The following is a 27,500-nucleotide window of genomic DNA, read 5'->3' on the forward strand; positions in this document are numbered from 1 at the left end:
TACACACACCAAGGACACACACATCAACATAGAGCCACACACACCAGACACCAAATCAACACACACACCACAGAGAAGACGACAAAACCAAAGATACCTACACAAAAACACTCACGCACTGCACACACACGCTTGTACACCTACGAACGAACACACAGAAACTACGTAAATAGCTGCACTTAGGAACAAAACACAGACGCAAACACGCCCAAACACACGCACACGCACGCACGCACCACACGCACACACACACACACACACACACACACACACACACACACACACACACACACACACACACACACACACACACACACACAGATAATAACACTTGCATCACATGCTAATCAGTAGCACAGCTGTATGAGGCATGCGAGCGTGCCGATCGGCCACATTCAGTGAAACTCCAAAAACAACCAACAACACAGTCAGTTGCAACTAAAATTAAACTAACCAACCAAATGAACTAACCAACTAAAATTAAACTAACCAACCAAATGAACTAACCAACCAAATGAACTAACCAACCAAATGAACTAACCAACCAAATGAACTAACCAACCAAAATTAAACTAACCAACCAAATGAACTAACCAACCAAATGAACTAACCAACTAAAATTAAACTAACCAACCAAATGAACTAACCAACCAAATGAACTAACCAACCAAATGAACTAACCAACTAAAATTAAACTAACCAACCAAATGAACTAACCAACCAAATGAACTAACCAACCAAATGAACTAACCAACCAAATGAACTAACCAACCAAATGAACTAACCAACTAAAATTAAACTAACCAACCAAATGAACTAACCAACCAAATGAACTAACCAACTAAAATTAAACTAACCAACCAAATGAACTAACCAACCAAATGAACTAACCAACCAAATGAACTAACCAACCAAATGAACTAACCAACCAAATGAACTAACCAACTAAAATTAAACTAACCAACCAAATGAACTAACCAACCAAATGAACTAACCAACCAAATGAACTAACCAACCAAATGAACTAACCAACCAAATGAACTAACCAACTAAAATTAAACTAACCAACCAAATGAACTAACCAACCAAATGAACTAACCAACCAAATGAACTAACCAACTAAAATTAAACTAACCAACCAAATTAACTAACCAACCAAATGAACTAACCAACCAAATGAACTAACCAACCAAATGAACTAACCAACCAAATGAACTAACCAACCAAATGAACTAACCAACTAAAATTAAACTAACCAACCAAATGAACTAACCAACCAAATGAACTAACCAACCAAATGAACTAACCAACCAAAATTAAACTAACCAACCAAATGAACTAACCAACCAAATGAACTAACCAACTAAAATTAAACTAACCAACCAAATGAACTAACCAACCAAATGAACTAACCAACTAAATGAACTAACCAACTAAAATTAAACTAACCAACCAAATGAACTAACCAACCAAATGAACTAACCAACCAAATGAACTAACCAACCAAATGAACTAACCAACTAAAATTAAACTAACCAACCAAATGAACTAACCAACCAAATGAACTAACCAACCAAATGAACTAACCAACCAAATGAACTAACCAACTAAAATTAAACTAACCAACCAAATGAACTAACCAACCAAATGAACTAACCAACCAAATTAACTAACCAACCAAATGAACTAACCAACCAAATTAAACTAACCAACCAAATGAACTAACCAACCAAATGAACTAACCAACCAAATGAACTAACCAACCAAATGAACTAACCAACCAAGCACCCATTAAAGCCTTTAAAGCGCTCAGAGACATCAACAACCAGCCTTCTTAAAAACGACAACAGAATTATCCAGAAATCATCTAAAAAATGACAACAACCACATGGCGGTAGGTGGTGGGGAAACAGTCAAAACAAAATGGCTGTACGAGACAACAGGCTGGGCAGTGCGGCGCGGCCCACACGGAACAGAAGCAGCCACAGGCGATGGTTGTGAATGGAGCTGGAGAAGACTTTTAGAGCAAGCTGCAGTGGTGGCTGGTGACAAACTGAAGTGGAGGAGGTGTAAAAAAAATAAATCAAGAAGTATAAAAACAACTCAGGGAGCGCTGTTCGGTTGGCCAACCTACCTGGCACTTGCAATTGCCATCCCTCCTGGGGCCCTGGTTACTGAGACTAATTACACTGGCAGAACGTACCATAGGGGTGCGATGCCGCACTTTAGTCTGGATCCAGCCGTCTTTCTCAAACTGAATCATATCATTCAGCGGATCCCACGGCCGGGTGCTGCGGATGGACACACACACACACACACACACACACACACACACGAGAGAACATTACATAAACAGATAATACAGTCTGTTGGTATTGACTACCACAGGTAATGTTATGCCAACATGATGTAATACCAGGTCCATCCACTAGGTGTCACAATCCTCCTGTTGATCAGCTCTGGGGTCAGTTCAGATGACTTGACATACATTACATACAAGGTTTTGATGCTACTTCTTGGTCGTCATAGTAATGGAAGCATTGGCAAACTAATATAGTCTAACATCTCTATAAACGTTAAATATAGCCTCAAGTTTTTCCTGACTCTGCCTGTCAATAGAGAATTTAGTTACATAACATCTCCACTAGATGGCCCCTCTCCTTTAATATATCAATGTGGGAGTAAGATGCATTTGCTCCCAGACAGGCATCGAAGGTCAGTCTCACATTTCACCCACTCATGGCTAACATACAAATATCAGGGAGATAAGCTGATCCTAGAACTGTAACTTCTACTCAACTTCAACTAACGGGTCACGTACCAAATTACACCCTATTCCCTATATAGTGCACTACTTTAGACCAGAGCCCTATGGGGAATAGAGTGTGTGAATTGGAGATAAGGAACTCACTCGGCATATCTGTAATGCCATTCTCCGGTTACGGGGTCCTGTTCAAAGAGCCCGGGCGCCCAGTCCTCACACTTGGCCTTGCGCTCGCGGGTTGACTTCCTCTGAGCCTCCTCCAGGATAAACTTCTCATTGGTGGCCTCTGTCTGGTCCTTGTTGTTGATGGCCCTTGTTACATGCTGCCATAACCTGGGAGGACGGAGGGAGGGAGAGAGAGAGAGGGGGAGATAGAGAGAGAGAGGAAGAGTGAGAGGCGAGAGAGAGAATGATTGAGAGGTTGGAGGTTAGAAAAGTCCATGAAGAGAGAGAGATATATAGAGAGATATATAGAGATATATATATATAGAGAGAGAGGGGGGAATGAGAGAGAGGTGGGAAGAAAGATAGTGGGGAGAGAGAGAGATGGGGGAGAGAGAGAGAGAGAGAGAGAGAGAGAGAGAGTGGGGAGAGAGAGAGAGAGAGAGAGAGTGGGGAGAGAGAGAGAGTGGGGAGAGAGAGAGAGGGGAGAGAGAGAGAGAGAGAGAGAGAGAGAGAGTGGGGAGAGAGAGAGAGTGGGGAGAGAGAGAGAGAGAGAAAGAGAGAGAGATACAGAGTTACAGACAGCAGGGAGCTGATGAGCAGCTTGTTTTAGATACAAAACAAATCCATTTCAATTGTAACTCAGAAGAAGTGAAAATTGCTCTTTTCCTATTTTATTCTCGGTGTGGACTTTCTTCTTCATTACTTGCATTTCAAGTGACTTCCTGTGATGAGTTGAAAAGGAAATGACGAGCACGAATAAAGAGCCAACGAGGGGAAGGAATGAGATGATGAATAGAGGAGAGAGGAGGAATAAAGAGCCAACGAGGGGAAGGAATGAGATGATGAATAGAGGAGAGAGGAGGAATAAAGAGCCAACGAGGGGAAGGAATGAGATGATGAATAGAGGAGAGAGGAGGAATAAAGAGCCAACGAGGGGAAGGAATGAGATGATGAGGGGAGAGAGGAGGAATAAAGAGCTAACGAGGGGAAGGAATGAGATGATGAATAGAGGAGAGAGGAGGAATAAAGAGCTAACGAGGGGAAGGAATGAGATGATGAATAGAGGAGAGAGGAGGAATAAAGAGCTAACGAGGGGAAGGAATGAGATGATGAATAGAGGAGAGAGGAGGAATAAAGAGCCAACGAGGGGAAGGAATGAGATGATGAATAGAGGAGAGAGGAGGAATAAAGAGCCAACGAGGGGAAGGAATGAGATGATGAATAGAGGAGAGAGGAGGAATAAAGAGCCAACGAGGGGAAGGAATGAGATGATGAGGGGAGAGAGGAGGAATAAAGAGCTAACGAGGGGAAGGAATGAGATGATGAATAGAGGAGAGAGGAGGAATAAAGAGCCAACGAGGGGAAGGAATGAGATGATGAATAGAGGAGAGAGGAGGAATAAAGAGCTAACGAGGGGAAGGAATGAGATGATGAATAGAGGAGAGAGGAGGAATAAAGAGCCAACGAGGGGAAGGAATGAGATGATGAATAGAGGAGAGAGGAGGACTAAAGAGCCAACGAGGGGAAGGAATGAGATGATGAATAGAGGAGAGAGGAGGAATAAAGAGCCAACGAGGGGAAGGAATGAGATGATGAATAGAGGAGAGAGGAGGAATAAAGAGCCAACGAGGGGAAGGAATGAGATGATGAATAGAGGAGAGAGGAGGAATAAAGAGCTAACGAGGCGAAGGAATGAGATGATGAATAGAGGAGAGAGGAGGAATAAAGAGCTAACGAGGCGAAGGAATGAGATGATGAATAGAGGAGAGAGGAGGAATAAAGAGCTAACGAGGGGAAGGAATGAGATGATGAATAGAGGAGAGAGGAGGAATAAAGAGCCAACGAGGGGAAGGAATGAGATGATGAGGGGAGAGAGGAGGAATAAAGAGGGGAGAAAGAAAAGAGTCTGTGGGTCTCTTCATACCTCTCAGACTCATAGTCTCCCTGGTCCTCAGGAGGCACAGTGCAACGTGTTAGTCTGCTCTGACGCAGCTCTGCTGTGGGGTTCCAAAACGTTTCCACCACCCCCGTCTTCTTATCGTTGATGAAGATTTCACTGTCCTGGAGGAGCCCGACACACAGGAAGACCCGGTTAACACAGTTACACCCCCCCCAACACACACACACAGGAAGACCCGGTTAACACAGTTACACCCCCCCACACACACACACAGGAAGACCCGGTTAACACAGTTACACCCCCAACACACACACACAGGAAGACCCGGTTAACACAGTTACACCCCCCAACACACACACACAGGAAGACCCGGTTAACACAGTTACACCCCACCAACACACACACACACAGGAAGACCCGGTTAACACAGTTACACCCCCCAACACACACACACAGGAAGACCCGGTTAACACAGTTACACCCCCCAACACACACACACAGGAAGACCCGGTTAACACAGTTACACCCCCCAACACACACACACAGGAAGACCCGGTTAACACAGTTACACCCCCCCAATACACACACACAGGAAGACCCGGTTAACACAGTTACACCCCCCCAATACACACACACACACACACACACACACACACACACACACACACACACACACACACACACACACACACACACACACACACACACACACACACACACACACACACACACACAGGAAGACCCGGTTAACACAGTTACACCCCCCAACACACACACACAGGGAGACCCAGTTAACACAGTTACACCTCACAACACACACACACAGGAAGACCCGGTTAACACAGTTACACCCCCCAACACACACACACAGGAAGACCCAGTTAACACAGTTACACCCCCCAACACACACACACAGGAAGACCCGGTTAACACAGTTACACCCCCCCAACACACACACACAGGAAGACCCGGTTAACACAGTTACACCCCCCCCAACACACACACACAGGAAGACCCGGTTAACACAGTTACACCACCCAACACACACACACAGGAAGACCCGGTTAACACAGTTACACCCCCCCAACACACACACACAGGAAGACCCGGTTAACACAGTTACACCCCCAACACACACACACAGGAAGACCCGGTTAACACAGTTACACCCCCCAACACACACACACAGGAAGACCCGGTTAACACAGTTACACCCCCCCAACACACACACACAGGAAGACCCGGTTAACACAGTTACACCCCCAACACACACACACAGGAAGACCCGGTTAACACAGTTACACCCCCCCAACACACACACACAGGAAGACCCAGTTAACACAGTTACACCCCCCCAACACACACACACAGGAAGACCCGGTTAACACAGTTACACCCCCCCAACACACACACACACACGCTCAGACAAAAAACATTCAATGAGAAACACACACAGAGAAATACAAAAACATCTACACACCAAGCAGACAAACATTCAATCACTCACCAAACTGTCTGACATCCTGTTATCTGCCTACAACCACTGCTTCTTATTAGACACCAAAGTGTTCCATCACCCTGACCTACCAAAACAACCTGGCTATGTGCCCTGGTCAAAAGTAGTGTACTATATGGGGAATAGGGTGCCTTTATGGGATGGAGGCAGTGTTAGTGATGTTTAGGTACAGCTAATCTGACTCAGACAGTCCTCCTAAACAGGCTGAGAGAGCTGTATTGAACGATCTGAGGACATGGCTAATATATATATATATATAAATAAAGGGAACACTTAAACAACACATCCTAGATCTGAATGAATGAAATAATCTTATTAAATACTTTTTTCTTTACATAGTTGAATGTGCTGACAACAAAATCACACAAAAATAATCAATGGAAATCCAATTTATCAACCCATGGAGGTCTGGATTTGGAGTCACACTCAAAATTAAAGTGGAAAACCACACTACAGGCTGATCCAACTTTGATGTAATGTCCTTAAAACAAGTCAAAATGAGGCTCAGTAGTGTGTGTGGCCTCCACGTGCCTGTATGACCTCCCTACAACGCCTGGGCATGCTCCTGATGAGGTGGCGGATGGTCTCCTGAGGGATCTCCTCCCAGACCTGGACTAAAGCATCCGCCAACTCCTGGAAAGTCTGTGGTGCAATGTGGCGTTGGTGGATGGAGCGAGACATGATGTCCCAGATGTGTTCAATTGGATTCAGGTCTGGGGAACGGGCGGGCCAGTCCATAGCATCAATGCCTTCCTCTTGCAGGAACTGCTGACACACTCCAGCCACATGAGGTCTAGCATTGTCTTGCATTAGGAGGAACCCAGGGCCAACCGCACCAGCATATGGTCTCACAAGGGGTCTGAGGATCTCATCTCTGTACCTAATGGCAGTCAGGCTACCTCTGGCGAGCACATGGAGGGCTGTGCGGCCCCCCAAAGAAATTCCACCCCACACCATGACTGACCCACCGCCAAACCGGTCATGCTGGAGGATGTTGCAGGCAGCAGAACGTTCTCCACGGCGTCTCCAGACTCTGTCACGTCTGTCACGTGCTCAGTGTGAACCTGCTTTCATCTGTGAAGAGCACAGGGTGCCAGTGGCGAATTTGCCAATCTTGGTGTTCTCTGACAAATGCCAAACGTCCTGCACGGTGTTGGGCAGTAAGCACAACCCCCACCTGTGGACGTCGGGCCCTCATACCACCCTCATGGAGTCTGTTTCTGATCGTTTGAGCAGACACATGCACATTTGTGGCCTGCTGGAGGTCATTTTGCAGGGCTCTGGCAGTGCTCCTCCTGCTCCTCCTTGCACAAAGGCGGAGGTAGCGGTCCTGCTGCTGGGTTGTTGCCCTCCTACGGCCTCCTCCACGTCTCCTGATGTACTGGCCTGTCTCCTGGTAGCGCCTCCTTGCTCTGGATACTACGCTGACAGACACAGCAAACCTTCTTGCCACAGCTCGTATTGATGTGCCATCCTGGATGAGCTGCACTACCTGAGCCACTTGTGTGGGTTGTAGACTCCGTATCATGCTACCACTAGAGTGAAAGCACCGCCAGCATTCAAAAGTGACCAAAACATCAGCTAGGAAGCATAGGAACTGAGAAGTGGTCTGTGGTCACCACCTGCAGAACCACTCCTTTATTGGGGGTGTCTTGCTAATTGCCTATAATTTCCACCTGTTGTCTATTCCATTTGCACAACAGCATGTGAAATTTATTGTCAATCAGTGTTGCTTCCTAAGTGGACAGTTTGATTTCACAGAAGTGTGATTGACTAGGAGTTACATTGTGTTGTTTAAGTGTTCCCTTTATTTTTTTGAGCAGTGTATATATATATATATATATATATATATATATATATATATATCACACACACACACACACACACACACACACACACACACACACACACACACACACACACACACACACGTTATTCCCAAGAACCCGATGACACTAATGGCATAGAGCTGGCCGGGGTAATTACCCAGAAAGCCAGAGGAAGGTGTGAGATAGAATGACTGAGGTGATAGTTATGCAGAGGAGTGGTCAGTTCTAACATTGACCCATTATCTGTCTGTCAGTCTGTGTCTGTCTGTCTGGCTGTCAGGCTGTCAGTCTGTGAGTCTGTGAGTCAGTCAGTCAGTCTGTCTGTCTGTCAGTATGTGTCTGTCTGTCTGCCAGTCTGTGTCTGGCTGTCTGTCAGTCCGTGCCTGTCTGTCTGTCAGTATCTGACAGTATCTGTCCGTCTGTCTGTCTGTCGGTCCGTGCCTGTCGTCTGTCAGTCCGTGCCTGTCGTCTATCTGTCAGTCTGTCTGTCATCTGTTTTTGTCTGTCTGTCTGTCGGTCTGTGTCTGTCTGTCAGTCTGTCGGTCTGTGTCTGTCTGTCTGTGTCTGTCTGTCAGTCCGTGCCTGTCGCCTGTCAGTCCGTGCCTGTCGTCTGTCTGTCCGTGTCGGTTGTCTGTCTGTCAGTCAATCAGTCTGTCAGTCAGTCAGTTCTTGTCTGTCGTCAGTCAGTCAGTTTTTGTCTGTCGTCTGTCAGTCCGTGCCTGTCGCCTGTCAGTCAGTCTGTCTGTAGTCTCTCAGTCGTCTGTCAGCCTGCCTGTCTGTCGTCTGTCAGTCTGCCTGTCTGTCATCTGTCAGTCTGCCTGTCTGTCAGTCTGCTGTCTGTCAGTCCGTGCCTGTCACCTGTCAGTGTCTGTCTGTCTGTCTGTCTGAGGCCCAGCTTGGAGAGAACACAGTAAAAGCCAGCTGGTTCCAGCAGAAACCCAAATAACAAAAGATATTGATGATGATATACTGTGTACGCAGCCTGTCACCCTGACAAACTAACAGATATTGATGATGATGATGATATACTGTGTACGCAGCCTGTCACCCTGACAAACTAACAGATATTGATGATGATATACTGTGTACGCAGCCTGTCACCCTGACAAACTAACAGATATTGATGATGATATACTGTGTACGCAGCCTGTCACCCTGACAAACTAACAGATATTGATGATGATGATGATGATATACTGTGTACGCAGCCTGTCACCCTGACAAACTAACAGATATTGATGATGATATACTGTGTATGCAGCCTGTCACCCTGACAAACTAACAGATATTGATGATGATATACTGTGTACGCAGCCTGTCACCCTGACAAACTAACAGATATTGATGATGATATACTGTGTATGCAGCCTGTCACCCTGACAAACTAACAGATATTGATGATGATATACTGTGTACGCAGCCTGTCACCCTGACAAACTAACAGATATTGATGATGATGATGATATACTGTGTACGCAGCCTGTCACCATGACAAACTAACAGATATTGATGATGATATACTGTGTATGCAGCCTGTCACCCTGACAAACTAACAGATATTGATGATGATGATGATATACTGTGTACGCAGCCTGTCACCATGACAAACTAACAGATATTGATGATGATATACTGTGTACGCAGCCTGTCACCATGACAAACTAACAGATATTGATGATGATATACTGTGTACGCAGCCTGTCACCATGACAAACTAACAGATATTGATGATGATATACTGTGTACGCAGCCTGTCACCCTGACAAACTAACAGATATTGATGATGATATACTGTGTACGCAGCCTGTCACCCTGACAAACTAACAGATATTGATGATGATGATGATATACTGTGTACGCAGCCTGTCACCCTGACAAACTAACAGATATTGATGATGATATACTGTGTACGCAGCCTGTCACCCTGACAAACTAACAGATATTGATGATGATATACTGTGTATGCAGCCTGTCACCCTGACAAACTAACAGATATTGATGATGATGATGATGATATACTGTGTACGCAGCCTGTCACCCTGACAAACTAACAGATATTGATGATGATGATATACTGTGTACGCAGCCTGTCACCCTGACAAACTAACAGATATTGATGATGATATACTGTGTACGCAGCCTGTCACCCTGACAAACTAACAGATATTGATGATGATATACTGTGTACGCAGCCTGTCACCCTGACAAACTAACAGATATTGATGATGATATACTGTGTACGCAGCCTGTCACCCTGACAAACTAACAGATATTGATGATGATGATGATATACTGTGTACGCAGCCTGTCACCATGACAAACTAACAGATATTGATGATGATGATGACGATATACTGTGTACGCAGCCTGTCACTCTGACAAACTAACAGATAGTGATGATGATATACTGTGTACGCAGCCTGTCACCCTGACAAACTAACAGATATTGATGATGATGATGATATACTGTGTACGCAGCCTGTCACCCTGACAAACTAACAGATATTGATGATGATATACTGTGTACGCAGCCTGTCACCCTGACAAACTAACAGATATTGATGATGATGATGATATACTGTGTACGCAGCCTGTCACCATGACAAACTAACAGATATTGATGATGATGATGATATACTGTGTACGCAGCCTGTCACCCTGACAAACTAACAGATATTGATGATGATATACTGTGTACGCAGCCTGTCACCCTGACAAACTAACAGATATTGATGATGATGATATACTGTGTACGCAGCCTGTCACCCTGACAAACTAACAGATATTGATGATGATGATGATGATAAACTGTGTACGCAGCCTGTCACCCTGACAAACTAACAGATATTAATGATGATGATGATATACTGTGTACGCAGCCTGTCACCCTGACAAACTAACAGATATTGATGATGATGATGATATACTGTGTACGCAGCCTGTCACCATGACAAACTAACAGATATTGATGATGATGATGATATACTGTGTACGCAGCCTGTCACCCTGACAAACTAACAGATATTGATGATGATATACTGTGTACGCAGCCTGTCACCCTGACAAACTAACAGATATTGATGATGATGATATACTGTGTACGCAGCCTGTCACCCTGACAAACTAACAGATATTGATGATGATGATGATAAACTGTGTACGCAGCCTGTCACCCTGACAAACTAACAGATATTGATGATGATGATGATATACTGTGTACGCAGCCTGTCACCATGACAAACTAACAGATATTGATGATGATGATGATATACTGTGTACGCAGCCTGTCACCCTGACAAACTAACAGATATTGATGATGATATACTGTGTACGCAGCCTGTCACCCTGACAAACTAACAGATATTGATGATGATGATGATATACTGTGTACGCAGCCTGTCACCCTGACAAACTAACAGATATTGATGATGATGATGATATACTGTGTACGCAGCCTGTCACCCTGACAAACTAACAGATATTGATGATGATATACTGTGTACGCAGCCTGTCACCCTGACAAACTAACAGATATTGATGATGATGATGATGATATACTGTGTACGCAGCCTGTCACCCTGACAAACTAACAGATATTGATGATGATATACTGTGTACGCAGCCTGTCACCCTGACAAACTAACAGATATTGATGATGATATACTGTGTACGCAGCCTGTCACCCTGACAAACTAACAGATATTGATGATGATGATGATATACTGTGTATGCAGCCTGTCACCCTGACAAACTAACAGATATTGATGATGATGATGATGATATACTGTGTACGCAGCCTGTCACCCTGACAAACTAACAGATATTGATGATGATATACTGTTTACGCAGCCTGTCACCCTGACAAACTAACAGATATTGATGATGATATACTGTGTACGCAGCCTGTCACCCTGACAAACTAACAGATATTGATGATGATATACTGTGTACGCAGCCTGTCACCCTGACAAACTAACAGATATTGATGATGATATACTGTGTACGCAGCCTGTCACCATGACAAACTAACAGATATTGATGATGATATACTGTGTACGCAGCCTGTCACCCTGACAAACTAACAGATATTGATGATGATATACTGTGTACGCAGCCTGTCACCCTGACAAACTAACAGATATTGATGATGATTATACTGTGTACGCAGCCTGTCACCCTGACAAACTAACAGATATTGATGATGATATACTGTGTACGCAGCCTGTCACCCTGACAAACTAACAGATATTGATGATGATATACTGTGTACGCAGCCTGTCACCATGACAAACTAACAGATATTGATGATGATATACTGTGTACGCAGCCTGTCACCCTGACAAACTAACAGATATTGATGATGATGATGATATACTGTGTACGCAGCCTGTCACCCTGACAAACTAACAGATATTGATGATGATATACTGTGTACGCAGCCTGTCACCCTGACAAACTAACAGATATTGATGATGATATACTGTTTACGCAGCCTGTCACCCTGACAAACTAACAGATATTGATGATGATATACTGTGTACGCAGCCTGTCACCCTGACAAACTAACAGATATTGATGATGATATACTGTGTACGCAGCCTGTCACCATGACAAACTAACAGATATTGATGATATACTGTGTACGCAGCCTGTCACCCTGACAAACTAACAGATATTGATGATGATGATGATATACTGTGTACGCAGCCTGTCACCCTGACAAACTAACAGATATTGATGATGATGATGATGATGATGATGATGATATACTGTGTACGCAGCCTGTCACCCTGACAAACAAACAGATATTGATGATGATATACTGTGTACGCAGCCTGTCACTCTGACAAACTAACAGATATTGATGATGATATACTGTGTACGCAGCCTGTCACCCTGACAAACTAACAGATATTGATGATGATGATGATATACTGTGTACGCAGCCTGTCACCATGACAAACTAACAGATATTGATGATGATGTTGACGATATACTGTGTACGCAGCCTGTCACCCTGACAAACTAACAGATATTGATGATGATATACTGTGTACGCAGCCTGTCACCCTGACAAACTAACAGATATTGATGATGATGATGATGATATACTGTGTACGCAGCCTGTCACCCTGACAAACTAACAGATATTGATGATGATATACTGTGTACGCAGCCTGTCACCCTGACAAACTAACAGATATTGATGATGATATACTGTGTACGCAGCCTGTCACCCTGACAAACTAACAGATATTGATGATGATGATGATGATATACTGTGTACGCAGCCTGTCACCCTGACAAACTAACAGATATTGATGATGATATACTGTTTACGCAGCCTGTCACCCTGACAAACTAACAGATATTGATGATGATGATGATATACTGTGTACGCAGCCTGTCACCCTGACAAACTAACAGATATTGATGATGATATACTGTGTACGCAGCCTGTCACCCTGACAAACTAACAGATATTGATGATGATATACTGTGTACGCAGCCTGTCACCATGACAAACTAACAGATATTGATGATATACTGTGTACGCAGCCTGTCACCATGACAAACTAACAGATATTGATGATGATGATGATGATATACTGTGTACGCAGCCTGTCACCCTGACAAACTAACAGATATTGATGATGATGATGATGATATACTGTGTACGCAGCCTGTCACCCTGACAAACTAACAGATATTGATGATGATATACTGTTTACGCAGCCTGTCACCCTGACAAACTAACAGATATTGATGATGATGATGATATACTGTGTACGCAGCCTGTCACCCTGACAAACTAACAGATATTGATGATGATATACTGTGTACGCAGCCTGTCACCATGACAAACTAACAGATATTGATGATGATATACTGTGTACGCAGCCTGTCACCATGACAAACTAACAGATATTGATGATATACTGTGTACGCAGCCTGTCACCATGACAAACTAACAGATATTGATGATGATGATGATGATATACTGTGTACGCAGCCTGTCACCCTGACAAACTAACAGATATTGATGATGATATACTGTGTACGCAGCCTGTCACCCTGACAAACTAACAGATATTGATGATGATATACTGTGTACGCAGCCTGTCACCCTGACAAACTAACAGATATTGATGATGATGATGATATACTGTGTACGCAGCCTGTCACCATGACAAACTAACAGATATTGATGATGATGATGATATACTGTGTACGCAGCCTGTCACCCTGACAAACTAACAGATATTGATGATGATATACTGTGTACGCAGCCTGTCACCCTGACAAACTAACAGATATTGATGATGATGATATACTGTGTACGCAGCCTGTCACCATGACAAACTAACAGATATTGATGATGATATACTGTGTACGCAGCCTGTCACCATGACAAACTAACAGATATTGATGATGATATACTGTGTACGCAGCCTGTCACCCTGACAAACTAACAGTCTCAGCATGTATTCAACAGTGTCTCTGGCCTTTGGTGCAGAAAACAGCCCATTTTACATTTAATTGGTGACTTAAATCTACATACAGTTTGGATGCATTAAGCAGGTAGGTGAAAGTGCATGTTCGGTGGCCTCCATTAAAACTTCATCAAGGTCAGGTCTCCTGACATAATCAAAGTCAGTTTGACCTTTGGGGTGGAAAATAACAACTTTCCATACTTCGAAACATTAAAAAAAAAATGTATATGCATGTGGGCTAGGGGGCAGTATTCGGAAGTTCGGATGACTGACGTGCCTGTTACTCAGGCCCAGAAGCTAGGCCCAGAAGCTAGGATATGCATATAATTGGTAGCATTGGATAGAAAACACTCTGAAGTTTCTAAAATTGTTAAAATAATGTCTGTGAGTATAAAATAACTGATATGGTAGAATCCATTCGTAAATGATTTTTTTTGAGGTCACCACCCATTCAAATGCTTGTCTATGGGATATTCAAAGGAATTCCTCCCAGATTGCAGTTCCTATGGCTTCCACTAGATGTCAACAGTCTTTAGAAAGGGTTTCAGGCTTGTTTTTTGAAAAATGAGTTAGTAATTATAGTTTTTCAAGGTGCTTTCATTTTGGACTGTAGTCTTGTGGCGCGCGTGGATGAGGGCGCGCACTTCGTTATTTGTCTCCGGAATTGAACATACTACATTCCGTCTTAAATGTTAGTGTTTACTTACATATTGGGTACCTGAGGATTGATTAGAAACGTTGTTTGACTTGTTTGGATGAAGTTTATTTGTAACTTTTGGGATTCCTTTGTATACATGTTGAACGAGTGGAACGGGTGGATTACTGAATCAAACACGCCAACTAAACTAACCTTTTGGGGATATAAAGAAGGACTTTATCGGACAAAACGACCATTTGTTGTGTAACTGGGACCCTTGGGACTGCAAACAGAGGAAGATCTTCAAAAGGTAAGTGATTTATTTTATCGCTATTTCTGACTTTTGTGACGCCTCTGCTGGTTTGGAAAATGTTTTTAATGCTTTTGTATGTGGGGCGCTGCCCTCAGATAATCACATGGTATGCTTTCGCCGTAAAGCCTTTTTGAAATCTGACAAATGGGTTGGATTAACAAGAAGTTAAGCTTTTGAACGTTTAATATTACAATTTATGTATTTTGAATTTGCGCCCTGCAATTTCACCGGATGTCGTCGAGGTGGGTCACTAGCGCCCCACTTAGCCCAAAGAGGTTTTAAAGAGAAGTGTAGGGTTGTGTTCATTAGGGCACCAACGTTTGCAACGGAAAACGAAAATAAGCATTTCTCGTCCCAAACTGTTTGTCAGTTTTCCTTCTGTTTTCCTTCTGTTGGTAGAGCATGGTGTGTGCAACGCCAGGGTTGTGGGTTCGTTTCCCACGGGGGGCCAGTACAAAAAAAACAAAAAAAAATTATGAAATGTATGCATTCACTACTGTAAGTCGCTCTGGATAAGAGCGTCTGCTAAATGACTAAAATGTCAAATGTAACTTACCCAGTGTCCCTCCAGCGTAGCCAGCACCTCCTTCCCCAGCTTGATCTTTCCAGAGACCTGGTTTACACTGTCATTGTTACCCAAGAACGGCTGAAAAGAGAGGGGGAGGGTGTTACAGCCCTGTTTAACCTGGTTCTTACCTGGTATTTACATGGCATCAAAGTGGAGACATGGTAACCATGTTACATGGCACCAATGTATCATTTCTGGTAATGACCTCATAGAATCCAACAGTTTTGGTAACTACCTGGTACCAAATGGGACATATTGATGCTTGTGTCTCAAAAGAAACAACTGTGTACATAGCTACTAATCTAACTATACTATTACTCTAGGTAGCTACCACTTCAACAAGTACTATCTAAGTATTACCTGGTAAGTAGAAGGCTGTAAAATAAAGTGTTCCAGAAAGGAGTATTCATCACATTGGTATTGGTGTTTTGAAGTTCAAGATGCAGCACAGGGGTGGGTCAGGCAACCCTCCTCTCGGCTAGGTACTGGGTATGCAGGCTTTTGTTCCAACCCCACTTTAAAACACCTGATTCAGCTAATCAAGGTCCTGTTGAGCAGCTAATTAGTAGAATCAGTTGTGCTCCATTGGGGCTGGAGAAAAAGCCTGCAGGTGGGTCCTGTAGCTCTCCAAGATGAGAGTTGCCCCCCCCTCCCATCTAGAGTTTGAAGCTTTTGTTCATTAAAGACTAAAAGTTAAATGATTGTAGCTAAAGAACACGTTATTTCCTCCTACCTTGAGTTTGAACTCGAGCTGGGCACTGTATCCTGTCTTCTCACAGGCAATGGTGATCTGGCCAGCCAGCTCCAGAGTCATGGTGCCATACAGGATGCCTGAGAGGGGGAGGATAGTTAGTATACACTACAGTAGAGATGGTACCCTACAGAGGGAGGATAGTTAGTATACACTACAGTAGAGATGGTACCCTACAGAGGGAGGATAGTTAGTATACACTACAGTAGAGATGGTACCCTACAGAGGGAGGATAGTTAGTATACACTACAGTAGAGATGGTACCCTACAGAGGGAGGATAGTTAGTATACACTACAGTAGAGATGGTACCCTACAGAGGGAGGATAGTTAGTATACACTACAGTAGAGATGGTACCCTACAGAGGGAGGATAGTTAGTATACACTACAGTAGAGATGGTACCCTACAGAGGGAGGATAGTTAGTATACACTACAGTAGAGATGGTACCCTACAGAGGGAGGATAGTTAGTATACACTACAGTAGAGATGGTACCCTACAGAGGGAGGATAGTTAGTATACACTACAGTAGAGATGGTACCCTACAGAGGGAGGATAGTTAGTATACACTACAGTAGAGATGGTACCCTACAGAGGGAGGATAGTTAGTATACACTACAGTAGTGTGCAGTGTAAGGATTTATTCAATTTTATTGAATTCCATTCAGGAAGTAAACTGACACTCTGATTCCAATGTTCCTTTCATATTGACTGAAGTGAAATGGTATTGACCCAACCCTGGTAGTGTGTGAATCAGGACTGATTCAGTTAGTACTGAAGTATATTCCAGTACTACAGACTTTCCAGTCAGTCTGTATGACTACAGAAGTCATGTTGAATCTACTTCCCATGTAGAAGAAATGGACGAGTTGCTTCAGGGTTGGGCTCAAGGCAGTCAATTCAGGAAGTGATTTGAATTTAAAATCCAAAATGTTTAATACTTCTGACATAAACAGCTTCTCCTTTTCAGATTATTAAGAAGTCATTAAAAATAGATTTCTAATTTCAGTTTACTTCCTGAATTGACTTCAATTTGAATTGAGCCCAACCCTGGTAAGCTTGCAAAGAACATTAGGTGGGCATATATAATTCTATGGGTATTAATGTAAAAGAGGTCAGACCTTAATGTAATGTGTGTTGCTTTCACAGTAAGACTCCAGTCAGTAAAAGAGGTCAGACCTTAATGTAATGTGTGTTGCTTTCACAGTAAGACTCCAGTCAGTAAAAGAGGTCAGACCTTAATGTAATGTGTGTTGCTTTCACAGTAAGACTCCAGTCAGTAAAAGAGGTCAGACCTTAATGTAATGTGTGTTGCTTTCACAGTAAGACTCCAGTCAGTAAAAGAGGTCAGACCTTAATGTAATGTGTGTTGCTTTCACAGTAAGACTCCAGTCAGTAAAAGAGCTCAGACCTTAATGTAATGTGTGTTGCTTTCACAGTAAGACTCCAGTCAGTAAAAGAGGTCAGACCTTAATGTAATGTGTGTTGCTTTCACAGTAAGACTCCAGTCAGTAAAAGAGGTCAGACCTTAATGTAATGTGTGTTGCTTTCACAGTAAGACTCCAGTCAGTAAAAGAGCTCAGACCTTAATGTAATGTGTGTTGCTTTCACAGTAAGACTCCAGTCAGTAAAAGAGGTCAGACCTTAATGTAATGTGTGTTGCTTTCACAGTAAGACTCCAGTCAGTAAAAGAGCTCAGACCTTAATGTAATGTGTGTTGCTTTCACAGTAAGACTCCAGTCAGTAAAAGAGCTCAGACCTTTGCAGTGGGCGTAGGGCATGTTCATGACGTAGTCTTCTCCTCTGTTGAGAAAGGTGAGCCGAGCTTCTCCATCCAATATGGCCGACAGGGAGTTTCCTGCAAAGAGACACATCATTATGACAACACCCAGGAAAGGGTGTTAACACAGATAAAACATTTGTTGGGTGCGCCTTTAAAATGATTATATATATATTTTTTCCAGCAGAAATGTGTTACCAAATGTTCTATTCCCACTGATAATGAGACAAGCCCGACGTATCTATCTACACGCATTTGCTGTTTGGTAGGTGTGTGTGTGTGTGTGTGTGTGTGTGTGTGTGTGTGTGCGTGTGTGGACATGAGTGTGTGTTGTACCGTAGAACTTGGACTTGGCCAGGATGCTTCCGCTGAGACAGAAGCCGTCCTTCCTGTTACTGACATAGAACGCCGACACTGGAGGATGATGGGACACCTGACAAGGAGAAAAGGTGATTGGTCAATGGTCAGGAGGACAGGTACTGGAAGCTAGCCCTGATCATAGCCACTCTACCAGAAGATGTCATGTTGTAGAGTCTAGACCTTCTGAAAACCTATCACATTCCTTCTTTCACCCATCCACCAACCCGTCCATCCATCCATCCATCCACCCACCAACCCGTCCATCCATCCATCAACCGCTCCATCCATCCATCCACCCATCCATCCACCAACCCGTCCATCCATCCATCCATCCATCCATCCATCCATCCACCCACCCACCAACCGGTCCATCCATCCATCCATCCATCAACCGCTCCATCCATCCATCCACCCACCCACCAACCGGTCCATCCATCCATCCACCAACCGGTCCATCCATCCATCCAACCATCCATCCATCCATCCATCCATCCATCCATCCATCCATCCATCCATCCATCCATCAATCCATCCATCCACCAACCTGTCCATCCATCCATCCATCCATCCATCCATTCATCCATCCATCCACCAACACATTCCATCCATCCATCCACCAACCCGTCCATCCATCCACTAACCCATCAAACCATCCATCCATCCATCCACTAACCCATCCATCCATCCACCAACCATCCATCCATCCATCCATCCATCCATTCATCCATCCATCCATCCATCCACTAACCCATTAAACCATCCATCCATCAATCCATCCATCCACTAACCTGTCAAACCATCCATCCATCCATCCATCCATCCATCCATCCATCCATCCATCCATCCATCGACCCACCAACTCATCCATCCATCCATCCGTACATCCATCCACCAACCCGTCGATCCATACATCCACCAACCAATCCATCCATCCACCAACCAACCCGCGAAACCATCCATCCATCCACCATCTCATCCATCCATCCAGCAACCCGTCCATCCAAGCCGTCCATCCATCCACCAAGCCGTCGATCCATCCATCCATCCATCATCCATCCACCAACCCGTCAATCCATCCATCCACCAACCCGTATATCCATCTACCAACCCATCCATCCATCCACCAACCCGTCGATCCATCCATCCATCCATCCACCAACCCGTATATCCATCTACCAACCCGCCCATCCATCCACCAACCCGTCGATCCATCCATTCATCCACCAACCCGTCGATCCATCCACCAACCCGTATATCCATCTACCAACCCGCCCATCCATCCACCAACCCGTCGATCCATCCATCCATCCACCATCCACTAGCCCGTTAAACCATCCATCCATCAATCCATCCATCCACTAACCCGTCAAACCATCCATCGACCCACCAACTCATCCATCCATCCATCCATCCGTACATCCATCCACCAACCCGTCGATCCATACATCCACCAACCAATCCATCCATCCACCAACCCGCGAAACCATCCATCCATCCATCCACCATCTCATCCATCCATCCAGCAACCCGTCCATCCAAGCCGTCCATCCATCCACCAAGCCGTCGATCCATCCATCCATCATCCATCCACCAACCCGTCAATCTATCCATCCATCCATCCACCAACCCGTATATCCATCTACCAACCCGTCCATCCATCCACCAACCCGTCGATCCATCCATCCATCCACCAACCCGTATATCCATCTACCAACCCGCCCATCCATCCACCAACCCGTCGATCCATCCATCCATCCACCAACCCGTCGATCCATCCACCAACCCGTATATCCATCTACTAACCCGCCCATCCATCCACCAACCCGTCGATCCATCCATCCATCCATCCATCCATCCATCCATCCATCCATCCATCCATCCATCCATCCATCCATCCATCCATCCATCCATCCATCCACCAACCCGTATATCCATCTACCAACCCATCCATTGTTCCATCCATCCACCAACCCGTCGATCCATCCATCCATCCACCAACCCGTATATCCATCTACCAACCCATCCATTGTTCCATCCATCCACCAACCCGTCGATCCATCCATCCACTCCCCCACACATCCATAATTTACATACTAACTACAAGGTGAATCAATTGCTCAAATGTCAGATTAAAAATCCCAACCAGACAATCACATATTAGGGAGCAGTCTCCCCTCCTGGCTCTGTCACCTGTTCAGAAATGTAGAAGGTCTTGCTGTTGGTCTTGCTATGGAGCCACATGCAGCGGTAGGTCTCACCGATGATGGGGTTATATGGCTTCTTCAGTCCCTGGTTTTCAGAAGGAGGAAAAACTGAGCTTTAGATACGTCCGCTGAATGGTAGAGATACCAAGGGACATCTTGTTACATCCACAACAGAGTCGTGTTCATTAGGCACCTAACAGAAGAAATGGACTGAAATTGAGGGACTACCAGGTCCTATCCAGTAAGAAACACTTACTTGAATTTAAAAAAAAATGTTTTCCACTGTTTTCCTAATGAACATGACCCTGCTGAAACAGTGATTTTAAGTGAATGTTCTAATCACCTGTGGCTTTTTGTAGAATCCAGAGATATACCACTTCACTACTTTCTTCATCCTGTTGTAGGCATTCTCCTCCACAGCTGCCCTGGAAATGATCAACATCAAATCGCAATGAAGACCTAAATCAAGTTAAAGCTACATCTTTGAATATTTGTCTGTATCTTTGGCAGGTCTGACTGTACTGTCCTACTATATAAGACCTTTGATTGGTCAGCTTGGTAGTACTGTCCTACTATATAAGACCTTTGATTGGTCAGCTTGGTAGTACTGTCCTACTAAAGAAGACCTTTGATTGGTCAGCTTGGTAGTACTTTCCTGCTATATAAGACCTTTGATTGGTCAGCTTGGTAGTACTGTCCTACTAAATAAGACCTTTGATTGGTCAGCTTGGTAGTACTGTCCTACTAAATAAGACCTTTGATTGGTCAGCTTGGTAGTAATGTCCTACAATATAAGATCTTTGATTGGTCGGCTTGGTAGTACTTTCCTACTATATAAAACCTTAGCTTGGTAGTAATCAAATCAAATCTATTTAAATGAGAACTTGTTCTCAACTTGCCTACCTGGTTAAATAAAGGTGAAATAAATCAAATAAATAAATAAACATCAGCTGATATCTCAAAGTGCTGTACAGAAACCCAGCCTAAAACCCCAAACAGCAAGCAATGCAGGTGTAGAAGCACGTAATGTCCTACTATATAAGATCTTTGATTGGTCAGCTTGGTAGTACTGTCCCAGCAGGTAATACTAGTTAAAATTACATCATTACAACCGTAGTACTGACTCAGAGAGGAAGTCAGCATGGTAGTAGTACTGACTCGGAGAGGAAGTCAGCATGGTAGTAGTACTGACTCAGAGAGGAAGTCAGCATGGTAGTAGTACTGACTCAGAGAGGAAGTCAGCATGGTGGTAGTACTGACTCAGAGAGGAAGTCAGCATGGTAGTAGTACTGACTCAGAGAGGAAGTCAGCATGGTAGTAGTACTGACTCAGAGAGGAAGTCAGCATGGTAGTAGTACTGACTCAGAGAGGAAGTCGGCATGGTAGTAGTACTGACTCAGAGAGGAAGTCAGCATGGTAGCAGTACTGACTCAGAGAGGAAGTCAGCATGGTAGCAGTACTGACTCAGAGAGGAAGTCAGCATGGTAGTAGTACTGACTCAGAGAGGAAGTCAGCATGGTAGTAGTACTTACTCAGAGAGGAAGTCGGCATGGTAGTAGTACTGACTCAGAGAGGAAGTCAGCATGGTAGTAGTACTGACTCAGAGAGGAAGTCAGCATGGTAGCAGTACTGACTCAGAGAGGAAGTCAGCATGGTAGCAGTACTTACTCAGAGAGGAAGTCAGCATGGTAGTAGTACTGACTCAGAGAGGAAGTCAGCATGGTAGCAGTACTTACTCAGAGAGGAAGTCAGCATGGTAGTAGTACTGACTCAGAGAGGAAGTCAGCATGGTGGTAGTACTTACTCAGAGAGGAAGTCAGCATGGTAGCAGTACTTACTCAGAGAGGAAGTCAGCATGGTAGTAGTAGTCGGACAGCTTGTCCAGGAAGGAGCGTGGCTCCAGGATGAAGGTGGGCAGGACCACTTTAGACAGGTCCATCCCAGGCCTGACCTGCTTCAGCAGCGTCCAGATCAGAGACTTATTCTCCTCCGACACCGTCTCTGTCTGGGACGCCTCACCAGCCTGGGACACACACATGTAAAGGTTTGGTGATTCACTGTACACACCACACACACTTTCATATTGAATGAATTCTGGGGTTAGTCCCGACCGGGTCTTGAAGCCGCTTCAGCAACTGTAAAGTCAACATCGTAGCTGTTGCGCCAAGAGATCCAAACCTGTTGATGAGGTTGCTAGGTGATGGGCTATGTAAGGTCACAGTATTCACATAGGGTTGGAGTATATACCTATATGAAACAAGCACATTATGGAGTTGCTCCGTGATATTATTCAGTATGAACATCTCTCCAGTCTGAAAAACTTCCTCAGTTATCAATCAGTTCATTATTCACATCTCTGGTCTTCCCATTTTAGCATCTGCTGGCTGTTTAATTCGAGCTATCGAAAATGACAATTCTAATTCAGCACAGAATAGCTGGGAGGGATTTCACGCAGGCAGGTATACACACGCAAACACTTTCAAATATCATTTCTTCATGCCCTGCCTGTGGCACTTGGCTAAGGCTATATTAATAGTGCTGAAGATTTCATAATCATGAACAAATCATTTCCGAAGCTCCATCAAACCTCTAAAGACTTGTTGACAAGTCTAATCCTAATGGAGTACGGTCATGTATAACATTCTACATACTGCAGGGGAACTGTGGCAGAAGAGATGGACGTCCTGATTACTGGTCTATTTAGGTTCCAACGTGTCAGACTAAAATACGTTAGACAATGGGACATAAGACAGAGATAGAGGGTTAGAGAGAGATCACAGACAGGTTGATTTAAGGGCTGTCTGAGGCTTCACTCTGATGACTGCTGCCCACACACACCACTCTTGATGGACGCCTCGACTCTGCTTCTTTCACTTCTCTTTCAACCAGTGTGGCGGCAGCTAGCATAGCGGTTAAGACTGTTGGGCCAGTAACTGAAAGGTCTCTGGTTCGAATCCTCAAGCTGGCAAGGTGGAAAAATCCCCAAAAACTACTCCCCGGGCGCCGATGATGTCGATTAAGGCAGCCCCCCCCCGCACCTCTCTGATTCAGATGGGTCGGGTTAAATTCATTCAGTTCCCAGTATCATCTAACTCTTCCTCATTTTAAACCAAGGTTTATCAAGTGTTCCCACTGTGTTCAAAGAAATGCCACTTGTTTTCTCTTAAGTATATTCTCTGAGGCCTTGAATCTTAAAAAAATAACAAATTAAGCTGATTCTCTTCAATGTTACTGAGTCGAACTTTCCTTGGTGGAAAATTCTCACATCGCTTGTCCAATCAGATGCATTTATACAGAGTACGCTCAGTCCCCCTGACCAATAAGAGCCAGCGGTACTGACTACGCTCATTATCATTCCTCACCTCTCCCAGCTCCTCGTGGGACTGCTCCAGGTACGGAGTCTCCCGCAGGGCCTCGTTGGGGTCAAGGTCAATGTAGGAGTCATCCTGGCGTTCTGACGTGTCACTGTCACTCTCCTCGCTCTTCCCCAGACCCTCCACGTCTGACTCCTCGTGGTCCTGCTCCCCCTCCCGGTCCGACTTGTCTGAGTACAGGTCAGGGTCCTTGAACTGGTCACTGTCGTTGAACCTAGCGGGAATAACAAGGAGGATGGATTCAAAGGAGAGTTCACACTAAACCCTTTTTTTGCAAAACACAATCACCACAGTTTTAGCTCTGCACTGAAAGTGAAGTGCATCTAGAAAACTTGACTGCTGCTGACATGCAAAACAAATTGGCATCGTACTAAGAGTGGACTAATGAACAAAACACTAAAAGATAACTTGCTATTACCACTACCAATAGCACAGTGCATTAATACAGAGCTCCTCATGCCTTACTGCATACAAGTCTTTTGAGCAATCCCTGCAGAGTTGAAAAAAGTACAGAAATTCTCCACAGTAGCCAAATCCCCCAGTACAACACAGATCCTTTGAAAGTTCAAAGCCTCAAGAAGACAGTGCTCTCCTCTGGAAAAGGAGAACACATGCAATCTTTACAAACTACAATCAACTCCGATGCATTCACAGATAACAGATACAACCAGTCAGACAACCAGTCGTCTCAGGGGAAATGGAACCTCACAAAGCACATGGAAATAGACCACAAGAGCTCAAACAGACTGCAGACGAGGGAAGAATAAAGATTTGCTGCTCCACTTGGAGATACAGAGAGATGGGCTCGGGCCAGGCTTGTAACAGCTCCACATGAAAATCTACAACTAATCATGTTCATCAGTGTGAACGGAGTCATGGGTGTTGCTGCAGAGGCTGGAACCAGAGCTTGCACATCCAGTAGCTCTCCAGAGGACTTTTCACACTACTGAGCTGAACCGAGCTGTACCGCGCTGGCCTGGTTACACATCCAACATAGTTGAACCCTGCTGAGGAGGACAGTTTGACTAGGGTTGTCAGAATAGAGTTGTAGAGCCGTGGCTGGGCTAGAGCAGAGAGACCGTACTGTAGGCTGGGCTAGAGCAGAGAGACCGTACTGTAGGCTGGGCTAGAGCAGAGAGACCGTACTGTAGGCTGAGCTAGAGCAGAGAGACCGTACTGTAGGCTGGGCTAGAGCAGAGAGACCGTACTGTAGGCTGGGCTAGAGCAGAGAGACCGTACTGTAGGCTGGGCTAGAGCAGAGAGACCGTACTGTAGGCTGGGCTAGAGCAGAGAGACCGTACTGTAGGCTGGGCTAGAGCAGAGAGACCGTACTGTAGGCTGGGCTAGAGCAGAGAGACCGTACTGTAGGCTGGGCTAGAGCAGAGAGACCGTACTGTAAACTGGGCTAGAGCAGAGAGACCGTACTGTAGGCTGGGCTAGAGCAGAGAGACCGTACTGTAGGCTGGGCTAGAGCAGAGAGACCGTACTGTAGGCTGGGCTAGAGCAGAGAGACCGTACTATAGGCTGGGCTAGAGCAGAGAGACCGTACTGTAGGCTGGGATAGAGCAGAGAGACCGTACTGTAAACTGGGCTAGAGCAGAGAGACCGTACTGAAGGCTGGGCTAGAGCAGAGAGACCGTACTGTAGGCTGGGCTAGAGCAGAGAGACCGTACTGTAGGCTGGGCTAGAGCAGAGAGACCGTACTGTAGGCTGGGCTAGAGCAGAGAGACCGTACTGTAGGCTGGGCTAGAGCAGAGAGAGCGTACTGTAGGCTGGGCTAGAGCAGAGAGACCGTACTGTAGGCTGGGCTAGAGCAGAGAGACCGTACTGTAAACTGGGCTAGAGCAGAGAGACCGTACTGAAGGCTGGGCTAGAGCAGAGAGACCGTACTGTAGGCTGGGCTAGAGCAGAGAGACCGTACTGTTGGCTGGGCTAGAGCAGAGAGACCGTACTGTAGGCTGGGCTAGAGCAGAGAGACCGTACTGTAGGCTGGGCTAGAGCAGAGAGACCGTACTGTAGGCTGGGATAGAGCAGAGAGACCGTACTGTAAACTGGGCTAGAGCAGAGAGACCGTACTGTAGGCTGGGCTAGAGCAGAGAGACCGTACTGTAGGCTGGGATAGAGCAGAGAGACCGTACTGTAAACTGGGCTAGAGCAGAGAGACCGTACTGAAGGCTGGGCTAGAGCAGAGAGACCGTACTGTAGGCTGGGCTAGAGCAGAGAGACCGTACTGTAGGCTGGGCTAGAGCAGAGAGACCGTACTGTAGGCTGGGCTAGAGCAGAGAGACCGTACTGTAGGCTGGGCTAGAGCAGAGAGACCGTACTGTAGGCTGGGCTAGAGCAGAGAGACCGTACTGTAGGCTGGGCTAGAGCAGAGAGACCGTACTGTAGGCTGGGCTAGAGCAGAGAGACCGTACTGTAGGCTGGGCTAGAGCAGCGAGACCGTACTGAAGGCTGGGCTAGAGCAGAGAGACCGTACTGTAGGCTGAGCTAGAGCAGAGAGACCGTACTGTAGGCTGAGCTAGAGCAGAGAGACCGTACTGTAGGCAGGGCTAGAGCAGAGAGACCGTACTGTAGGCTGAGCTAGAGCAGAGAGACCGTACTGTAGACTGGGCTAGAGCAGAGAGACCGTACTGTAGGCTGGGCTAGAGCAGAGAGACCGTACTGTAGGCTGGGCTAGAGCAGAGAGACCGTACTGTAGGCTGAGCTAGAGCAGAGAGACCGTACTGTAGGCTGGGCTAGAGCAGAGAGACCGTACTGTAGGCTGAGCTAGAGCAGAGAGACCGTACTGTAGACTGGGCTAGAGCAGAGAGACCGTACTGTAGGCTGGGCCGACTCACTGGAAA

At 45.2% G+C, this 27,500-nt stretch overlaps 1 protein-coding gene across 7 annotated transcripts in view; it reads right to left on the reverse strand.

Moving 5' to 3' along the window:
* Nucleotides 1-27,500, reverse strand: part of LOC106609678 (oxysterol-binding protein-related protein 8) — a 164,427-nt gene that overhangs the window by 4,793 nt on the left and 132,134 nt on the right. For 5 of the 7 annotated variants that reach the window (XM_045722315.1, XM_045722314.1, XM_045722316.1 and 2 more), the window contains 12 exons: nt 27,495-27,500; nt 24,643-24,868; nt 23,119-23,303; nt 21,624-21,705; nt 21,267-21,365; nt 19,053-19,149; nt 18,696-18,794; nt 16,920-17,017; nt 16,175-16,264; nt 4,854-4,990; nt 2,912-3,097; nt 2,135-2,291 (listed from right to left, as the gene is read on the reverse strand). The exon at nt 27,495-27,500 is cut by the window's right edge and continues 157 nt beyond it. In XM_045722315.1, coding sequence (XP_045578271.1) covers nt 2,135-2,291; nt 2,912-3,097; nt 4,854-4,990; nt 16,175-16,264; nt 16,920-17,017; nt 18,696-18,794; nt 19,053-19,149; nt 21,267-21,365; nt 21,624-21,705; nt 23,119-23,303; nt 24,643-24,868; nt 27,495-27,500 — 1,462 coding nt within the window. The remainder of the gene's footprint in view (nt 1-2,134; nt 2,292-2,911; nt 3,098-4,853; nt 4,991-16,174; nt 16,265-16,919; nt 17,018-18,695; nt 18,795-19,052; nt 19,150-21,266; nt 21,366-21,623; nt 21,706-23,118; nt 23,304-24,642; nt 24,869-27,494) is intronic. The other 2 variants (XM_045722313.1, XM_045722319.1) reach the window with 1 other exon arrangement.

The sequence above is a fragment of the Salmo salar genome, chromosome ssa07 (assembly GCF_905237065.1).
Source record: "Salmo salar chromosome ssa07, Ssal_v3.1, whole genome shotgun sequence".
NCBI classification, from domain to species: domain Eukaryota; kingdom Metazoa; phylum Chordata; class Actinopteri; order Salmoniformes; family Salmonidae; genus Salmo; species Salmo salar.